Source organism: Ascaphus truei, chromosome 14, assembly GCF_040206685.1.
Source record: "Ascaphus truei isolate aAscTru1 chromosome 14, aAscTru1.hap1, whole genome shotgun sequence".
Taxonomy (NCBI): Eukaryota; Metazoa; Chordata; class Amphibia; order Anura; family Ascaphidae; genus Ascaphus; species Ascaphus truei.
This window is the reverse complement of record NC_134496.1, coordinates 57,706,975-57,728,788: the sequence shown is the minus strand read 5'-3', so window position 1 is coordinate 57,728,788 and position 21,814 is coordinate 57,706,975. Positions and strand designations below refer to the sequence as shown.

At 45.5% G+C, this 21,814-nt stretch overlaps 1 protein-coding gene across 1 annotated transcript in view; it reads left to right on the top strand.

Annotated features, from left to right (window-relative positions):
* The first annotated feature begins 283 nt into the window (after positions 1-283).
* XXYLT1 (xyloside xylosyltransferase 1) overlaps positions 284-21,814 on the top strand; it is a 165,106-nt gene continuing 143,575 nt past the window's right edge. Inside the window, exon 1 of the mRNA XM_075571121.1 lies at positions 284-812. Within this exon, the coding sequence (XP_075427236.1) occupies positions 342-812 (471 nt within the window). The 5' untranslated portion in view covers positions 284-341. The remainder of the gene's footprint in view (positions 813-21,814) is intronic.

Genomic DNA, 21,814 nt, shown 5'->3' with positions numbered 1-21,814 from the left:
GGTGTAGGTGGGGGATCCTGGCAGAGGGTGTAGGTGGGGGATCCTGGCAGTGGGTGTAGGTGGGGAAGCCTGGCAGAGGGTGTAGGTGGGGGAGCCTGGCAGAGGGTGTAGGTGGGGGAGCCTGGCAGAGGGTGTAGGTGGGGGAGCCTGGCAGTGGGTGTAGGTGGGGGAGCCTGGCAGAGGGTGTAGGTGGGGGAGCCTGGCAGAGGGTGTAGGTGGGGGAGCCTGGCAGAGGGTGTAGGTGGGGGAGCCTGGCAGAGGGTGTAGGTGGGGGAGCCTGGCGGAGGGTGTAGGTGGGGGAGCCTGGCAGAGGGTGTAGGTGGGAGAAGAACACGCTGCCCATGAGTAACCTTCAGCTGATGCTCAGGATCAGCAGCATGAGGTCCTACCAGGGGGCTCTGCTGCTGGCTGCTGCCCTGGCAGTGTTTACCTTCTATTACTTGGGCTCAGGGAAGGAGAACTTCTCCAGCACCACCAGGAGGATTAAGGAGAACCGGGCGGCCCAGAGTACCAGCCCGGAGCTGGACCTGTCCTCGGAGCTGAAACTCAGCGAGGGGAAGAGCCTGGAGTCCCGGGGGGCGCTGGAGACCCGGGGGGTGCTGGATTACCACGTCCTGATGATGTTCACCAAGGTGCACAGGAGTCCGGGGCTCCGGGACCGCTTCCAGGTGGCCCTCCGGTCCCTGCTCAGATACGGGAAGTTTGAGAGCAACGAGGTCCTCAGCCTGCACCTTGTGTCCGACCCGCCCAGCAGGGAGATCGGCAAAGCCGTGCTGAGGGGCCTGCTGCAGGGAGCCAGCTTCAAGTACAAGGTGAGCAGGGCGGGGGGGCAGAGAGGCCACAGGGGCCAGAGAGGGCAGAGAGGCCCGAGAGCCAGAGAGGGCAGAGAGGGCAGAGAGGCAGAGAGGGCAGAGAGGCAGAGAGGCCACAGGGGCCAGAGAGGGCAGAGAGGCCCGAGAGCCAGAGAGGCCCGAGAGGCCCGAGAGGCAGAGAGGCAGAGAGGCCAGAGAGGCCCGAGAGGCAGAGAGGCCCGAGAGGCAGAGAGGCCCGAGAGGGCAGAGGAGGCAGAGAGGCCCGAGAGGCAGAGAGCCCCGAGAGGCAGAGAGGCCTGGTCACAGTGTAACATTGCAGCAGCAGGACCCGCATACAGGGACCGCAAGGCGCAGGAGAAACGCACCGGCTGTTATATGCTGCATACAGCGCTATAGAGAGGTGATTGTGCTCGCTGTCGTGTCACTGAGTGCCTTAGTGCTGTCATTATCTGTCCTGTGACCCTGTGTGATGGGGAGAGGCAGATACACTGTTTATTCTATAACCCTGGGGACCCTGAACACGTCAGAGCTAATCAGTGTTTGAGGAACTTATACTCGGCGCTGTGTATTTAGGAACTTATACTCGGCGCTGTGTATTTAGGAACTTATACTCGGCGCTGTGTATTTAGGAACTTATACTCGGCGCTGTGTATTTAGGAACTTATACTCGGCGCTGTGTATTTAGGAACTTATACTCGGCGCTGTGTATTTAGGAACTTATACTCGGCGCTGTGTATTTAGGAACTTATACTCGGCGCTGTGTATTTAGGAACTTATACTCGGCGCTGTGTATTTAGGAACTTATACTCGGCGCTGTGTATTTAGGACCTTATACTCGGCGCTGTGTATTTAGGAACTTATACTCGGCGCTGTGTATTGAGGAACTTATACTCGGCGCTGTGTATTTAGGAACTTATACTCGGCGCTGTGTATTTAGGAACTTATACTCGGCGCTGTGTATTTAGGAACTTATACTCGGCGCTGTGTATTTAGGAACTTATACTCGGCGCTGTGTATTTAGGAACTTATACTCGGCGCTGTGTATTTAGGAACTTATACTCGGCGCTGTGTATTTAGGAACTTATACTCGGCGCTGTGTATTTAGGAACTTATACTCGGCGCTGTGTATTTAGGAACTTATACTCGGCGCTGTGTATTTAGGAACTTATACTCGGCGCTGTGTATTTAGGAACTTATACTCGGCGCTGTGTATTTAGGAACTTATACTCGGCGCTGTGTATTTAGGAACTTATACTCGGCGCTGTGTATTTAGGACCTTATACTCGGCGCTGTGTATTTGTATAAACAGGCAAAATATATTTTTAAAAAGCTAGCGCTAGAAATAAATCTCAGCCTCCAGAGGTGGTGGGAAAGCCGCAGAGCCCCGGAGAGAGGTGCCCGGGCCCCGGAGAGAGGTGCCCGGGCCCCCGGAGAGAGGTGCCCGGGCCCCCGGAGAGAGGTGCCCGGGCCCCCGGAGAGAGGTGCCTGGGCCCCTGGCTTTCACCTGAGCTGGTTCTCCGGGTCTCAGGCTGCTGCTGGGGCAGGAAAGTTCTAGTCGGTTCTGCACTAGAGATTTCTTGTAATATGTGTCAGGTTTTACTGGATCAGCACGAGAGATCCTAGTAGATGGAGCATTGTGTACAAAGCTCCAGCCCTCAGGTCGCTTCTTCGTGTTCTGATCACAGTCCTGCTGGTTCTGTTGAGAAACTGATTGGGCCTCACAGAGGATGAGCATGAAATGCCATTTACTGAGGCATAACCAGTACTTCAAATAGCAACCCTGGTTCTGTGTGTGTGTGTGTGTGTGTGTGTGTGTGTGTGTGTGTGTGTGTGTGTGTGTTTTGCAAGCCTGAGGCACAGGGAGGAGCGGGTGTGTTTACACATTTGTCTTTTAACTATACAGTATGTAAAATGTTGAAATGGACTTGTGGGAAATAAGAACTCTCTTTAGCATAAAAGAATCCTGCAACGTGGCCCAATCAGGGACTGGGGGGAACTGGTGGTTTTATGAAGATATGTATATTTTGATTTATATTGCACCAACAGTGTTGTACAAAAGAGACCATACATTACAGAGAATTATAATACAAAAAGTGCAACGAACATAAAATCAGATCATAGGAAAGGTGAGCTTGCAATCTAAGTGACCGTGCAATGTGGTGTCCTGAGATGGTGGGGGGAGGGGGGATGTCTTTTCCAATCCTGTCTGTAAGCCATCATAAAATGTCTAATCAGCTGCTCCAGGAGCCTGACTGCTAACATTGTCACGTGAAGGTCAGGCAGAGCCTATGCCTTTGTTTGCAAACAAATTCAACATTTCACTTGTAGTAACTGTTACTGTTATAGCAAGAATATGACATCAAAGGATTATTTTGAATACTGTATCTGTGATGTGCACTTGCAGTGACACACAAACACCACAAGATGTCTCCATTGTTCAGTAATTGTACAAATAATGATCTCACGCAGTGATCACCTGAATTATGTACATTTCTACATTTCTACATGTATACATTATACATTTCTACATTTCTATATGTATACCTTGTACATTTCTACATGTATACATTGTACATTTCTACATGTATACCTTGTACATTTCTACATTTCTACATGTATACATTATACATTTCTACATGTATAACTTGTACATTTCTACATGTATACCTTGTACATTTCTACATTTCTACATGTATACATTGTACATTTCTACATGTATACCTTGTACATTTCTACATTTCTACATGTATACATTGTACATTTCTACATGTATACCTTGTACATTTCTACATTTCTACATGTATACATTATACATTTCTACATGTATAACTTGTACATTTCTACATGTATACATTGTACATTTCTACATTTCTACATGTATACATTATACATTTCTACATGTATACCTTGTACATTTCTACATGTATACATTATACATTTCTACATGTATACATTGTACATTTCTACATTTCTACATGTATACCTTGTACATTTCTACATGTATACATGTATACATTGTACATTTCTACATGTATACTTTGTACATTTCTACATGTATACATTGTACATTTCTACATGTATACATTGTACATTTCTACATGTATACATTGTACATTTCTACATGTATACATTGTACATTTCTACATTTCTACATGTATACATTGTACATGTATACATGTATACATTGTACATTTCTACATTTCTACATGTATACATTGTACATTTCTACATGTATACATTGTACATTTCTACATGTATACATTGTAAATTTCTACATGTACACCTTGTACATTTCTACATGTATACATTGTACATTTCTACATGTATACATTGTACATTTCTACATGTATACCTTGTACATTTCTACATGTATACCTTGTACATTTCTACATGTATACATTGTACATTTCTACATGTATACATTGTACATTTCTACATGTATACATTGTACATTTCTACATGTATACATTGTACATTTCTACATTTCTACATGTATACATTGTACATTTCTACATGTATACATTGTACATTTCTACATTTCTACATGTATACCTTGTACATTTCTACATGTATACCTTGTACATTTCTACATGTATACATTGTACATTTCTACATGTATACCTTGTACATTTCTACATGTATACATTGTACATTTCTACATGTATACATTGTACATTGCTACATGTATTCATGTATACATTGTACATTTCTACATTTCTACATGTATACCTTGTACATTTCTACATGTATACATTGTACATTTCTACATTTCTACATGTATACATTGTACATTTCTACATGTATACATTGTACATTTCTACATTTCTACATGTATACCTTGTACATTTCTACATGTATACCTTGTACATTTCTACATGTATACATTGTACATTTCTACATGTATACATTGTACATTTCTACATGTATACATTGTACATTTCTACATGTATACCTTGTACATTTCTACATGTATACATTGTACATTTCTACATGTATACCTTGTACATTTCTACATGTATACATTGTACATTTCTACATGTATACATTGTACATTTCTACATGTATACATTGTACATTTCTACATGTATACCTTGTACATTTCTACATGTATACCTTGTACATTTCTACATGTATACATTGTACATTTCTACATGTATACATGTATACATTGTACATTTCTCAACAACTCTTGCTAAATATAACTTCACACGTTTTTGCACAGTTCTGGTTTGTTCCCTGTGTATGTGAAATAACCAGTAGCAGGGCCGCCAACAGAAATCATGGGGTCCAGGACAAATGAAAGGAGCACCCCCCCACCCCCCAACCCATACTCCAAATGCCACCAAATACATATAGAAAATACACTCCCAAAACAAATAAAAATCAGACTTACCTTGTGGAGGGTCTCGGGTCAGGCCCGGTGGCTGTGGGGTGGGGGGGCGGGGAGGGGGGGGCGTCGGTGGTGGGCCGGTAGCTTGGGGAGGGCCTGTGGCTGTGAACGGGGCCCGTTGCTACAGGGGGGCTGTGGGATGGGCAGTTGCTGCTACTGGGGGGGGCGGTGGCTGCTACTGGGGGGGCAGTTGCTGCAGGAAGGCCGGTGGCTACGAAGGGGGTGCCGTTGCTACAGGGATGGGGGGGCTGCGTTAGGCCGATGGCTGGGGGGGGGGACACGGCGGCTAGGGTTGAAGGTGGTGTGTCCAAAAATACTGGACACAATGCTAATATATGCAAGACCCTCCCAATACATTTAAAAATTACTCGACCCCCCAATACATTAAAAAAAATATACCCCTCTTGACCCAATACATCTAAAAAAATATACCCCACTCCCCCCCAATACATCTAAAAAAATATACCCCACTTCCCCCCAATACATATATACAGTGGTTGACAAATCACCAAAAAATCTACTCGCCACACAAAAAAATCTACTCGCCACCTAGTACCAAACGTGTGCTGCTTGGGCCAATATTTACTCGCCCGGGGGTTAAATCCACTCGCCCGGGGCGAGCAGATGTATAGGTTTGTCGAACACTGCATATATATATAAATCAGACTTACCCTGGGGATGATCTCAGGTCAGGCCGGTGGCTGCGGGGGGGGGGCATGCTGGGGGAGGGGGCTGGCAGCTGCGGGGCGTGACGATGCTGCGGGGCTTCGGGGGGGAGGGGCGGTGCTGCGGGGGACCCGCCGGCCCCGCTGCAGACACCTGTCCCATGATGCTGTTCCCGCGTGCGCCAGGCCTCCCTCTCACGCCGAAAGCTTAGCCCAGCTGACTTCCGGCGCTGCCGACAGGAAGAGCCGGCGCCGGGTGCAGCGCTTTAAATTTTATTTATTTATTTTTTTATTAAAATGTAATAAAAGAGAGATTGTTTGCCGTCATGTATAGCAGTAACGAGTAGGTGATTTGCCTGAGTGATATCTTCTTTACTCTCATTTGCTTTTACAATCCAGGACGTTTTGTATTTCACGCCATTGTCACTTTGGCAAATCCTGTTTGTGTAATTCTGGGGACTGAGATTTATTTTGCTGCCGTTGATTCCTAAAAGTGTCAGGAACCCGACATGAAAGGGACGATGCATCGCAGCTACTGTTAGCATAAAACGTGCTCTTCTCACTTTCTCCGGATGGCACCGCAGCCTTTATTTGATGCTTCCTATCCCGTTAAGGGTTCTCTGGTACATATTTCAAGCATTTTTTTGGGTGCATTACAGTATTCAAGCATTTTTTTTTTGCATTTTCCCGTCTCTTCTGAAGATGTCCTGTTCCATGTATCTACTACCACCTTCAAATCCTGAGCTGTGCTCCTAGTGCAGGGGTGGGCAACCTCTTTTTCAATGTAGCCACAGGTGAGGCGAATTAGAAGTGAAAATAGGCACACAATGTAAAAATGGAGGTACAGTATTATGTTGCACATTCGTCATCATCCCCTCACCAGCTTCATCATCATCATCTAATTTCCCCCCCTCATCATCATCATCATATCTCATTCCCCCTGTGACAGGGTGAATGAACGTCACCAGCCATATACCTGGCAAACCTATGTTTAGGCTTGCAGTGCAGCAGTGACGAGGTTAAGTTTCAGTTGAGAAGGGCTGTTTAATTAGTCTGATCCCTGCTGCATAATCAAGGTGTTTTAAAACCCCCAGGCTGTACACACATGCAAGCTAGCTGGTCAGGAGACAGGACTGAAATACTGAAGAGATTACTGCTATAAGGTCTGTTTTTCAAAGTACATGTGTATGAACTGTCTGTGTCCTGCATGCTGAAGAAAAGCTGCCTTGTTTTCTATGCTGAAGAGAAGCTATTTTCTTTTTGTCTGCTGAAGAGAAGCTATTTTGTTTTTGTATGCTGAAGAGAAACTATTTTGTTTTTGTGTGCTGTATATTTTTAAGGCTCAATAAAGAAGCCTTATCAAGAGAACCCGTGTGTGTGGTTGCATGTACCCTGCAACACCCCCCCCCCATCATCATCATATCATTTCACCCACCTCAGCATAATCATCTCATTTTCCCCCCTCATCATTTCCTCACCACCCTCATCTTCATCTCATTTTCCCCCCCCTCATCATCATCCCCTCACCAGCCTCATTATTATCATCATCATCATCATCATCATCATCATCATCATCATCATCATCATCATCATCATCATCATATCCCCCCCTCATCATCATCATCATCATATCCCCCCCTCATCATCATCATCATCATCATCTAATCCCCCCCCTCATCATCATCATCATCATCATCATATCTCATTCCCCCCCATTATCATCATCATCATCATCATCATATCTCATTCCCCCCCATTATCATCATCTCATTTCACCCCCCCCATCATCATCATCTCATTTCCCCCCCTTATCATTTCCTCACCACCCTCATCTTCATCTCATTCCCCCCCCTCATCATCATCTCCTCACCACCCTCATCATCATCATATCATCTAATTTCACCCCCCTCATCATCTCATTTCCCCCTCGCCCCCCCCCCCCCAATATCATGATCATCTCGAACCAGCTTCTTACCTTGCCTAGCACAGCACTAGCTGGCGTACTCACTCTTGCCGGGGGACTTGCGCTTCCCGCGGGACTTGCGCTTGCCCACCACGCTTCCCACAAGTGGCGGATGGCGACAGGCTTGCCCACCTCGGCCCTGGTGTTTCTTTCCCTGAAAGATCCTTGCTTCCTGTGCCTTATGTATATTTGTAATGACTAATACTGATACCCTTTCTTTCTGACACTGGGGACTTCCCTTGCAGGACAACATTTTACTAATGTCGGTGTCATGTTTAAGGGGCCACATTGGTATTTAATGTTTACTGTTCGTATGTAAACACGGTGAGCTGAGACTTGGGAGAGGTTTAATTTCCTCTGGCTGCTCCTGTTTGTGGGATATCACTGTGGGGAACATGAGTTTGACAGACAAAGCCCCCTCCCCTTCTTTATTATATATCTATATGTATCTATATAAGATAGTTGGCTATAGGTAAATAAACCTCACACTTATTTGCCAAACACTCCTCCTTTGGGGGGCCTCCCAGCAATGTAATATGTCGTTAATTTCCAAAGAAAAGGCAGCCGAGTCTTTGCTCATCTCATGGTTATTTGTGTTTAAAGCAACAATTCCAGCTGGGAGCTTTTTTCTTTAGCTTACCTGAGCCACGGGGCCCTCAGGATATATATAATGTTCCGTGCCAACCTATGTTTTTGTGTCCTTGTCCTTTGCTCTTGCTTACCCGGATCCCCTTAATATACTGCTGCTAGGCATGTGTTGCTTTGTACCACTTCCAGGTGTCTTTACACCTCTAATCAGCACTACACGTTAGCTGTGACCCCTGCTTTTACATAGTGATGGAGTTATGGCATTTAGTTATGTGCCCCGCTCTTCCCTGATTGCACTATGGGCTACTATTGGTACCCGATCACGTCAGCGTGTATGCGCACACTTCTGCTCTCGGCTATCATAGATGGATGCCATGACTACCAAGGACTCTCATCCCTAGGAACCCTGCTCTACTCCAACTCTCACCCTGAGGAACCCTGCTCTACTCCAACTCTCACCCCGAGGAACCCTGCTCTACTCCAACTGTCACCCCGAGGAACCCTGCTCTACTCCAACTCTCACCCAGAGGAACCCTGCTCTACTCCAACTCTCACTCCGAGGAACCCTGCTCTACTCCAACTGTCACCCCGAGGAACCCTGCTCTACTCCAACTGTCACCCCGAGGAACCCTGCTCTACTCCAACTCTCACCCAGAGGATCCCTGCTCTACTCCAACTCTCACCCCAAGGAACCCTGCTCTACTCCAACTGTCACCCCGAGGAACCCTGCTCTACTCCAACTCTCACCCCGAGGAACCCTGCTATACTCCAACTCTCACCCCAAGGAACCCTGCTCTACTCCAACTCTCACCCCGAGGAACCCTGCTCTACTCCAACTCTCACACCGAGGAACCCTGCTCTACTCCAACTCTCACCCCGAGGAACCCTGCTCTACTCCAACTCTCACCCCGAGGAACCCTGCTCTACGCCAACTCTCACCCCGAGGAACCCTGCTCTACTCCAACTCTCACCCCGAGGATCCCTGCTCTACTCCAACTCTCACCCCGAGGAACCCTGCTCTACTCCAACTCTTACCCCGAGGAACCCTGTTCTACTCCAACTCTCACCCCGAGGAACCCTGCTCTACTCCAACTGTCATCCCGAGGATCCCTGCTTTACTCCAACTCTCACACCGAGGAACCCTGCTCTACTCCAACTGTCACCCCGAGGAACCCTGCTCTACTCCAACTCTCACCCCGAGGAACCCTGCTCTACTCCAACTGTCACCCCGAGGAACCCTGCTCTACTCCAACTGTCACCCCGAGGAACCCTGCTCTACTCCAACTGTCACCCCGAGGAACCCTGCTCTACTCCAACTGTCACCCCGAGGAACCCTGCTCTACTCCAACTCTCACCCCGAGGAACCCTGCTCTACTCCAACTGTCATCCCGAGGAACCCTGCTCTACTCCAACTCTCACCCCGAGGAACCCTGCTCTACTCCAACTGTCACCCAGAGGAACCCTGCTCTACTCCAACTCTCACCCCGAGGAACCCTGCTATACTCCAACTCTCACCCCGAGGAACCCTGCTCTACTCCAACTCTCACCCCGAGGAACCCTGCTCTACTCCAACTCTCATCCCGAGGAACCCTGCTCTACTCCAACTCTCATCCCGAGGAACCCTGCTCTACTCCAACTCTCACCCCGAGGAACCCTGCTCTACTCCAACTCTCACCCCGAGGAACCCTGCTCTACTCCAACTCTCACCCCGAGGAACTCTGCTCTACTCCAACTCTCACCCCGAGTAACCCTGCTCTACTCCAACTGTCACCCAGAGGAACCCTGCTCTACTCCAACTCTCATCCCGAGTAAGCCTGCTCTACTCCAACTGTCATCCCGAGGAACCCTGCTCTACTCCAACTCTCATCCCGATTAACCCTGCTCTACTCCAACTCTCACCCCGAGGAACCCTGCTCTACTCCAACTCTCATCCCGAGGAACCCTGCTCTACTCCAACTCTCACCCCGAGGAACCCTGCTCTACTCCAACTGTCACCCCGAGGAACCCTGCTCTACTCCAACTGTCACCCCGAGGAACCCTGCTCTACTCCAACTGTCATCCCGAGGAACCCTGCTCTACTCCAACTCTCATCCCGATTAACCCTGCTCTACTCCAACTCTCACCCCGAGGAACCCTGCAGAGAAGCCAACAAAATCCTCAGACATTATTATCTTTGGAAACATTTGTGCAGGGAATTAGGTTGGTGTGCAAATAAAGCAGACTTACTTCCATTGAGGGTTATGCACCCACAATACCAATACAAAGAAAATGACCGTGTAATGTGATTTATCCTGATAAATATCTGCTTAAAAGGGAAAAAAAGACAAAAACTTTGAAAACATTTTTTTAAATAATCGTTCAAAATAAAACGAAAGACCTTCCCAATTATTTACCAGTTTTGACACATTGAATGTGTTTTAAAAAATAAATAAATTAAATTACATTCTTAAATAGAACACCCTATTTTATTCCTCAACTTCAGGGAATTTTGGGTGGAGGGTTGCATAATCACGTTTACATGGTAGCTCTGTCTTCCTTAAAGCTTAAGAGTATTAAACTCCACCTCGCCAGCTGTCCCTAAACCAACCTAAGTCAATGAGCCTGACTGATTAGTTTCACGATGATAAAAATGTCAATATCGACTTCGTAACATGGTGTTAATAAAACTCTGCTCTACTCCAACTGTCACCCCGAGGAACCCTGCTCTACTCCAACTGTCACCCCGAGGAACCCTGCTCTACTCCAACTCTCACCCCGAGGAACCCTGCTCTACTCCAACTGTCATCCCGAGGAACCCTGCTCTACTCCAACTCTCACCCCGAGGAACCCTGCTCTACTCCAACTGTCACCCAGAGGAACCCTGCTCTACTCCAACTCTCACCCCGAGGAACCCTGCTATACTCCAACTCTCACCCCGAGGAACCCTGCTCTACTCCAACTCTCACCCCGAGGAACCCTGCTCTACTCCAACTCTCATCCCGAGGAACCCTGCTCTACTCCAACTCTCATCCCGAGGAACCCTGCTCTACTCCAACTCTCACCCCGAGGAACCCTGCTCTACTCCAACTCTCACCCCGAGGAACCCTGCTCTACTCCAACTCTCACCCCGAGGAACCCTGCTCTACTCCAACTCTCACCCCGAGGAACCCTGCTCTACTCCAACTCTCATCCCGAGGATCCCTGCTCTACTCCAACTCTCATCCCGAGGATCCCTGCTCTACTCCAACTCTCACCCTGAGGAACCCTGCTCTACTCCAACTGTCATCCCGAGGAACCCTGCTCTACTCCAACTCTCACCCCGAGGAACCCTGCTCTACTCCAACTCTCACCCCGAGGAACCCTGCTCTACTCCAACTCTCACCCCGAGGAACTCTGCTCTACTCCAACTCTCACCCCGAGTAACCCTGCTCTACTCCAACTCTCACCCCGAGTAACCCTGCTCTACTCCAACTGTCACCCAGAGGAACCCTGCTCTACTCCAACTCTCATCCCGAGTAAGCCTGCTCTACTCCAACTGTCATCCCGAGGAACCCTGCTCTACTCCAACTCTCATCCCGATTAACCCTGCTCTACTCCAACTCTCACCCCGAGGAACCCTGCTCTACTCCAACTCTCATCCCGAGGAACCCTGCTCTACTCCAACTCTCACCCCGAGGAACCCTGCTCTACTCCAACTCTCACCCCGAGGAACCCTGCTCTACTCCAACTCTCACCCCGAGTAACCCTGCTCTACTCCAACTGTCACCCCGAGGAACCCTGCTCTACTCCAACTGTCATCCCGAGGAACCCTGCTCTACTCCAACTCTCATCCCGATTAACCCTGCTCTACTCCAACTCTCACCCCGAGGAACCCTGCAGAGAAGCCAACAAAATCCTCAGACATTATTATCTTTGGAAACATTTGTGCAGGGAATTAGGTTGGTGTGCAAATAAAGCAGACTTACTTCCAGGGAGGGTTATGCACCCACAATACCAATACAAAGAAAATGACCGTGTAATGTGATTTATCCTGATAAATATCTGCTTAAAAGGGAAAAAAAGACAAAAACTTTGAAAACATTTTTTTAAATAATCGTTCAAAATAAAACGAAAGACCTTCCCAATTATTTACCAGTTTTGACACATTGAATGTGTTTTAAAAAATAAATAAATTAAATTACATTCTTAAATAGAACACCCTATTTTATTCCTCAACTTCAGGGAATTTTGGGTGGAGGGTTGCATAATCACGTTTACATGGTAGCTCTGTCTTCCTTAAAGCTTAAGAGTATTAAACTCCACCTCGCCAGCTGTCCCTAAACCAACCTAAGTCAATGAGCCTGACTGATTAGTTTCACGATGATAAAAATGTCAATATCGACTTCGTAACATGGTGTTAATAAAAGATGGCGATCATATCGGTATATTGCTCAACTCTAGAGTAGACATAGAAATGCTTTATCACCAAACAGTTCAAAGTGCACAGGATTTCTATTTTATATTTTGTTTCTAATGAGTTTATTTATTGGATTGACTTATTCGGTTTATATAGGTCTGTTATAACTTGGGAAACCTTTTGAGTTCTTCACTGATGTGTGTACAGAGCTCTCCAAACATACGGGATCTTCTGTCTATCTTCCTTGATGGTCCTGGCTTCCTAGTTCCTGCCTCTGCCTTCATCGACTCCGGGTCTGGGGGAAATTTTGTGGATCAAGATTTTGCTACCAAACATAAGATTCCTCTGATCAAGAAATCAATACCGGTGGGTCTAGAGGCTATCGACGGACGTCCTCTCCAGCCAGCCTTCATTTCATTGGAGACTCCTACTCTTACTCTCTCCACTAGTGACAGTCACAAGGAAAAGATCTTATTAGATGTTATTCATTCACCCTCTGTACAGGTAATTCTGGGCCTTCCTTGGCTCCAACAGCACAATCCGCTTATAGACAAGAGATCTATACAATGGGGTGTTGCCTCTGAGATTGCTCCTGAAGCCTCGGTACAACTTATCGCTGGCGTAGAGACCAGTACTCCTGCAAACCTACACTTCCTGAAGTATATGCAGAGTTCATTGATGCTTTTGATAAAGTTCGCTCTGAAACTTTACCACCGCACCGCCCTTATGATTGCTTCATAGAGCTTCTGCCCATTGCCATCCTTCCTAAAGGCAGATCCTATCTTTTAAAAACAACAGATTTAAGTGCGCAAAGAACCCTCTATTGAATAAGGGAAATTAACCCATAAACACCTATGTGATATATGTATATATAGCACAACCTTTGAAGGTATATTGTCTGCAGCTGTGGATATAGGAGTGACAAATCACCCATAGAAATGAAACAAGAGAAAACAAGCGCAAACGCAAATGGTGAAGTAAGTTCAAATCAATTGATATATTTTAAAATGTATGATATCTGCGTACATCAATGTGGACAAAATTAGGCATATCGTGCACTTCGGTTATGAAGTAGCTTCTGCTATGAAACGCGTTGGATATAATATTTTATAGCCCCTACGATCTTATATCATTGCCCTATACCTATTTTGAGGTGTAGAGGGACTTGCTCCAAACTTTTTGGTCTGACGTCATCAATCCACTTTACAGCAAAGATTGCCATACGGCAAGTCGTGAACTAGCCGCACAACTACGTGGAGTTCCCGGTGAGACGAGCCTGACGGCGGCTCCAATAGACACGGTGCTGAGATGTCCCTGCAGACTCCATAAGACCAGAATAAGTCAGCCAGTGACGGCCTATAACGCGAACGATCAGCGCTACTGGTTTCATCCTGGTGACACGATGGCTGCTGCGGTTCTTCGGTTCCTGTGTGTCTGGTGGTGCCTGGTAACATGTTAACCTAAGTGCACGATATGCCTAATTTTGTCCACATTGATGTACGCAGATATCTTACCTTTTAAAATATATCAATTGATTTGAACTTACTTCACCATTTGCGTTTGCGCTTGTTTTCTCTTGTTTCAGATCCTATCCTTTGTCCCTTCCTGAGACTAAGGCTATGTCTGAATATATTCAGGAGAACTTAAAGAGAGTGTTCATTAGAGCTTCATCCTCCCCAGCCGGGGCTGGGTTCTTTTTTGTTAAGAAGAAAGATGGTTCACTCCGTCCATGCATAGACTATAGGGGTCTTAACAAAATAACCCTAAAGAATCGTTACCCCTTGCCACTCATCTCAGAATTATTTGATCAGCTACAAGGTTCTTCCATTTTTTCCAAACTCGATCTTCATGGGGCCTGCAATCTCGTACGCATTAGACAAGGGGACGAATGGAAAACGGCCTTTAATACGAGAGACGGCCATTACGAATATTTGGTTATGCCTTTCGGGCTCTGTAATGCCTCAGCTGTGTTTCAAGAATTCGTGAATGATATTTATCGGGATGTCCTCAACATTTTGTAATTGTCTACCTAGACGATATTCTTACTTTTTCTAAATTTATATCCGAGCATATCTAAGCGAGAATCATCTCTGCCAAGATGGAGAAATATCTTTTTCACCAAACATCCACTTCTTTCTTGGGATAGATTATCTCTGATAAGGGTTTCTCTGTGGATCCTGATAAACTTAAGGTAGTGGTAGATTGGCCCCAACCCACTTCTCTTAAGGCGGTTCAGCGGTTTCTTGGCTTATTTCTGATACACAGGATAACTGGGTGGAACTACTCCCATGGACCGAATTCGCTCATAACTCACTCAGAAAAGAGTCTAGTCAAGAATCACCGTTTTTTTTTTTTAATAAATTACGGTTTTCATCCAGTGCGCCTTCCCATTATTATCGTAAATTTATCCGTAACTTTTCCGCCACAGTGGCTCCTATCACCGCCCCTATGAAGAAAGATGCGGACACTTCCTCCTCGTCTCCTGAGGCATGCCAGGCCTTTGAAACCCTTAAAGCGTTAGTCTCTGCTCCTATCTTACGCCATCCGGACCCTAAACTTCCCTTCACGTTGAAAGTAGATGCCTCGGATATTGGAGCAGGAGCCGTACTCTCACAGAGACAGTCCCCTCAGGATAAGCTACACCCTTGCGGGTTCCTCTCAAAACAATTCTCCCCCGCAGAACAAAACTACGATCTTGGCAATAGGGAACTCTTGGCCATCAAACTTGCTCTGCAAGAGGGGTCCTGTCTTGCTTGTGGACAGCGCAAGCGTTACAGCCACAAGGAGAGACCGTCGCCGAACCAGATTTTTGGTAGCGCTGTCGCTTGGTTGCAGCCGAAAGCAGGTCCTGCAGGAGAGTCAGAGAAAGGGGGACTTGACTTTGAAACAGCATCCTTGGATCCAGTAATAATTACATCAGACACTGCAGGAGGATCGCAGAAAGGGAAACCAGACATTAAAGCAGGAGTCTTAGAGTTAATCATAGTTATACCAAACTCTGCAGGGGAGTCAAAGAAAGGGGAACTTTCCTTTCAATCTAGGGCTTTAGAACCAGCAACGGTTACAGCACTTACTGGTGAGAAAACAGGGAAAGGTGAACTTAACTTGGAAACAGGAGTTGTGGAGACTTCATCTTTTGGCTCCTGGAATGCAACGTTGGCTTGGGGCCCCCAAGAAAACAAAAGTGGTACCCCACGGGGGTTAGGAGCAGGACTTGAAGCAGAGACTTGACCACAGAGGGACTGCAGCATAGCAAAGATGGTGTCCATCTTCCCTTCCAATTTAACAAGGTGATTTGAGCGAGTCTCCAGGAGTTGGCCCCGGAGGGACGGCCCCTCCCAACCTCAGCGGGGTCCATGTTTGGCGTGAGCATTATGTAACGTTGCTCATCTCTGAATAGGAAGCAGACCCGCAGGGCTGAGGTAGGGGTATAAGATCACCGACCAGAGCCAGGGGACAGAGTCCCGTTAGAGTAGTCGTTATCCAGGCAGAGGTGAAGACAGACGGCAAAGGTGCGAGTCCGGGTACAGGCTGGGGTCAAGGCAGACGGCACAGGAGCGGTGGTCGGGGTCACAAGCTGAGGTCGGCAACAGGGAATCCAAAAGCACAGGGAGGACTCAGGAACAGGGCAGGCTCAGGAATCAGAACACAAGGGGGCCAGGCACACACGGAAATGCATACAAGGCTCAGGCAGGTGCTTGGAGTCACTGACTGCTATTTTAAGCCCTGGAACAGGTGTCGCCAATTCAGGAAGAAGCTTGCCAGGAACCAAGACAGCCACAACAGCCAAGTAAGGGCAAGCGCCAGCAAAATCATGGACCGGAACCCTCACAAAATGTTCCTTTGAGTGAAGCCTTTGACCTTGTCAGATGAGGGTGGAGGGCACTTAGCTATACTCTGCCTTAAAGGAAGACAAATCCAGGGAGCGTGTATGCATGTGAGGTGGGCAGGAGGATGCCGTCAGCTCTCACTGTTCACTCGGTGCCACATGTCTTTCTAATCAATCCTGTTGCTCTGCTCCTTCTGCTCAATTACTACAAGTTTGCCAAACACACTGCTGCAATATATTGCTATGTGACCCACTTATACGTGTGTAATCTGTGCGTGTGTAATCTGTGCATGTGTAATCTGTGCGTGTGTAATCTGTGCGTGTGTAATCTGTGCGTGTGTAATCTGTACGTGTGTAATCTGTACGTGTGTAATCTGTACGTGTGTAATCTGTACGTGTGTAATCTGTACGTGTGTAATCTGTACGTGTGTAATCTGTACGTGTGTAATCTGTACGTGTGTAATCTGTACGTGTGTAATCTGTACGTGTACATTCAGTCAGCGTTGCGTGCAAAGCTAATTGTAGAAAACAACACACGGTTAGATATTTACAGGGCGAACATATAGTAAATTGGCTATGAATATAAACTAATAAACTGCTGTAATTGTAAGCTCTTTGCTGCAGGGACTCGTGCAAAAATACTCTGTGCTGTGTACACTGTCGGCACAAAAGAATAAAATATTCCTAATAATTAATGCATTGTAAATATACAATTAGCTGTTGTGCTCATTTACAGTTTTATTCCTTTTGCTCCTGAGACCGAACACTTTCAGAAATAATATATAAAAGAAAAGAGAATTTGTCCACAAACAAGGATAATCGTACCCCTACATCAGTCTGTGGGTGCTGCCTTCACGTGGATTCTAGAGAAATATATATAAAAAGGAAAAACAATGTAATAAAACCCATGAGGTCATTGTCTCCACTCATATCTTACAGAACCGTCTTCACATCCTGTGAAATGCCATGAACAACATCTTGAAATCCCAAATAATAACCGTAAAAAATAAAACTTTTGAGAAACCAGCATATTATTTTTCAAGAGCCTTTATGAAAACCACTTATATCTAAGTGAAATGACTTCCATTTCTGCCTCAATACTTTCTGTGATGGTCCCATTCCTTAGACTTCTATTTGTCTGCTTGGTAATCGTCTGTGAGCTTCTTTCCTGCATGTACCTAAATGACCCAGCTGAATAGTTAGAGAAGTTTCATGAGCCCATGGCTTCCTTTAGCAACACTTCATCTTTCAGGAGAACTGGGTAACTTTTTGCTGTATCATTGTCATAGATTCATTTATCTCATTTTCAACCGAGAACTTTTTCTGTAAAGAGACAGAATGCTAAGTTTGAAAAGACAAGACTTGGATGAAGATAAAACCATAGACACACACGAATATTCAGTTACCTGTAATACACCAACATACTCAGCAATGCTGTACAGTGCGGTGTGAAGACTATCACAATAAAATGACAACATTAACATACACTGGTACAGTAGGTCAGTAAGGTACTGATCCAAGGAGCGTAGTCAGAGTGGCAAAACAAGGTTGGTATGTGTCTAAAGGTTGCTTCCCATGAAACAAGTTATAGAAACACGTGGTACCGGCCGGAGCAAGAGCTCATACTTGGCCACTGAATGTCATTGATTTGATGTTAGTTTTATATTTGGAGTTAATAAACTTGCTTGGGACAGGACAAGATTTCATGTCCCAAAATAAATGCAACAGAACACAATGTGCTGAACCCCTTTACTGCTAGCGGGGTGTGGAACACCTTGATGGGTGACATTTGTTTGTGTGACCCCGGAATGTGCAGTAAGATGTGCGTGTGCGTGCTTAAAGTACAGCTGATCTTTGCAGCCACACTGCTATGGATCTGCAGACTTGGATGGATTTTAGACTGACTAATTGTGTGTCTGTTAGCGGGACTGCTTCTGGACACATCTGGAAACACTTGCGTTGAAAAAGGGACCTTGAAAAACCTCATCAGCTAATATTTCATGTGTTTTCATGTGTATCTTAAATTTGTCTTCACCCTCCTGACTAACATGGATTTCTGAGTGAGGTTCTTTTTCACTTATAATTGCAAATTGGAAAAAAACACTAGTGGTTAGTGCTTTTCTGCTTGCTCACAAAAAGGCTGTTTGACAAACGCATTCTTCTTTATCCAGATATCAAACTGATAATTGGGGCTTCTTCTTGCCTTGAATTCTAGGTCTTAAAAGAATAGTTCTGTTCTCAGAAACTTGCAACATCTCCTAGAAATGCTGCGTATGAAAGAGAAGTTTGTCCTGCCAAGTGAGGGCTGGTGACTCCATCTCCAAATATGTCATATTCCTCCCAGGTCGTGCTACCTGTCTAAGGAGCCACTTTACTAAAAAATATCAATTGTGAACCGCATAACAATGTAACTCATTTAAACAAATGTAATTATCCTTAATGCAAACATTTGGAAGTTTTGCTTCTACACACAGTTTTATTTTTTTCAGTGTGGACTTCGGAAATGACAATATATATATATTTATATGTACATATAATATAATAAGCATCTTGGGATTTCTTTACCTTTTAAAAAAAAAATCTAATTCCTCCTTGTTAAAGCAGCCATTCCCCTTTAACTCTTATATTGTTAGTATTCTGCCCCCTGAGCATGTGTGTGAAAAAAAAACATGATTTTCTTGACTTTCAGACTTAACGTCAGATTTAAAAAAAAAAAAAAATCCTTTGGGAAGGGCAAGAAAAGATCTCTTATAAACGTAAGTAAGAATAAATAGATGGCCATCAGAGCGGACTGCTGATTTAAAGGAGCAATCGGAATAATTAGAGGACAGGAGATAAATATCAGAGATCATCAGTGTGCGGCCTCACAAACCGCTTCACCCACATTGCGCATTAAAAGCAGATATGGGAGAGATAAAAACCTGGACTATCTAAACCCTTAATTCTAATATGAAGGAGGGACAATGACATTGTGATCCAGATCTGACTAACACCTTCCATTAAAGTTTAGAAATCAGTGGTGGAATCTGCTCCTGCAGTACTGGCTGTTTTTCCAGGTGAGGGAGCGCAAACTATTCACAGCCAGAGTATGTAAAAGATAAAAAACACACAATAGTGCGACCAATACAGATAAGGTCTAGATATGTATATGCTTTGTGTCAGTTCACTCACAGATTGTCATATGATATGAGGCTTATCAGAGACTCGTATCTCTCTCTGATTGGAGCATGGGGTAACTAGAACTCAGGTAGGTTCGTGTGTGGATGAAACAACAATCTTCTGATTCAATTCATGCAAAAGTAGAGAAAACTCTCATGGGATAATATGCAAAAAAAGTAGATGGATTCTACGCGTTTCGCTGATCGCTTCTTCAGGAATCTAATCTAATACCTATCTATGATGGTATATATATCCTATCATTCTAATTAATCAATCAGACGAATTGACATTGGTATACATTCACACAGATGGTGATGACAATTTCTGAATGCCACTCAGTACATAGTGGTATCCCCAAAACATATATATATATATACATAATGGTGTCCTAACTGTAACATCAATAGATTAAAGCGATATTGAATATGTAATTGGGTATACTCCTAGTCATATATATAAATATATATATACATATATATATATATATATATATAACCGCTTATACCGTGGTCTGAGCGTGGCTCCCGTTTTTTTTAAAGCTGAGGTTTTTTTTTGGCAAACAGCCTCTCACCTCTCCCCCTTGTCTCAGTCTCTCTTCCCCCACCTGGATTCAATGTAACAATTATATCTGAGCCCAGGGGGATGGAATTCAAGAGGGGTCAGGGCTTGGCGCGATCAGCCAATCAGAGCGGGACAGGGAGGAGGGGGCCACACACACACGGCGCCCATTCTTCCCTCCTCCCGTTTCCTGACCCTGAGGCTTCTAACGCCTGCCCTCTTCTCCCTGTCTGAGTAACCCCTCACCCACGCAGTGTACAGTATATGAGAATATGGCGAGAAGGGGATGAGCGCGAGCTGACCTGAGATGCTGCGCTGCGAGGAAAACATTCCGGTAAGTGCGGTGAGCCACCGAAGAAAGGGTCACATGCCCATGCTGGTGGGACATGGACATTGAGGGAGCCGGTGGGTGGGGTGTGGAAGCCGAGAGACATGACCTGGGCGGGATGTTTGGCCGCAGGTGGGAGCCGCTCAGGCACCAGACACCTGTGTGATATCAGACATAATTGGGTTATAATATAATATTGGGATATCAGACATAATAAAGTATTTTACTTTATTCTCTACCCTGTACTAATACCCTAAGGTAAGCGCCCGTTTTTTTGCCTGCATTTCACCTGTGTGATATCAGCCTGGACATGACACGCTGCACATGCACATACACACACAGTGCCGCTGCGCTGGGTCTGAGACAGCTGGGAGAGTTATCCCAGCCCACCCCCTCCAGTGGCGGACTTTTTTTCTGCGATCCGGTTATAACGCGGTCGCATCGGGTGGCCCCCGAGCACCGTGTTATAATGGGGTTCAGCTGTGTGTGTGTGTGTGTGTGTGTGTGTGTGTGTGTGTGTGTGTGTGTGTATATATATATATATATGTATACATCTAAATATATAATACACTAAATTTATTACAAAAATATAAATGAATATAAAATAACATTAAAAACTATGAAAATGACATAATGCCTGAATCACAAAGAAGGAAGAAGAAAAGGGAAAGCAAAACCACAATGAGTACATAACATGAATTGATGGTAAAATGAGTATGTTATGTTAAGAATGCACCAATATCTAGATCAACGTTAAGTCCCTTAAGTCCAACTAGCGCTTCCGAAGTAGAGACGTCACTTCCGGTGCAACGCAGAGGAAGCAGACGCACCATCCACAGAGACACCAGGGAGAGGAAAAGACCCCTTACATTGTGCCGATCACACATGTGAATGTGAGTTTAGCCCTTACCTCCTGCTGTATATAATACACTTTTGAGAGTTTTCTCTACTTTTGCATGAATTGAATCAGAAGATTGTTGCTTTATCCACACACGAACCTACCTGAGTTCCAGTTACCCCATGCTCCAATCAGAGAGAGATATGAGTCTCTGATAAGCCTCATATCATATGACAATCTGTGAGTGAACTGACACAAAGCATATACATATCTAGACCTTATTTGTATTGGTTGCACTATTGTGTGTTT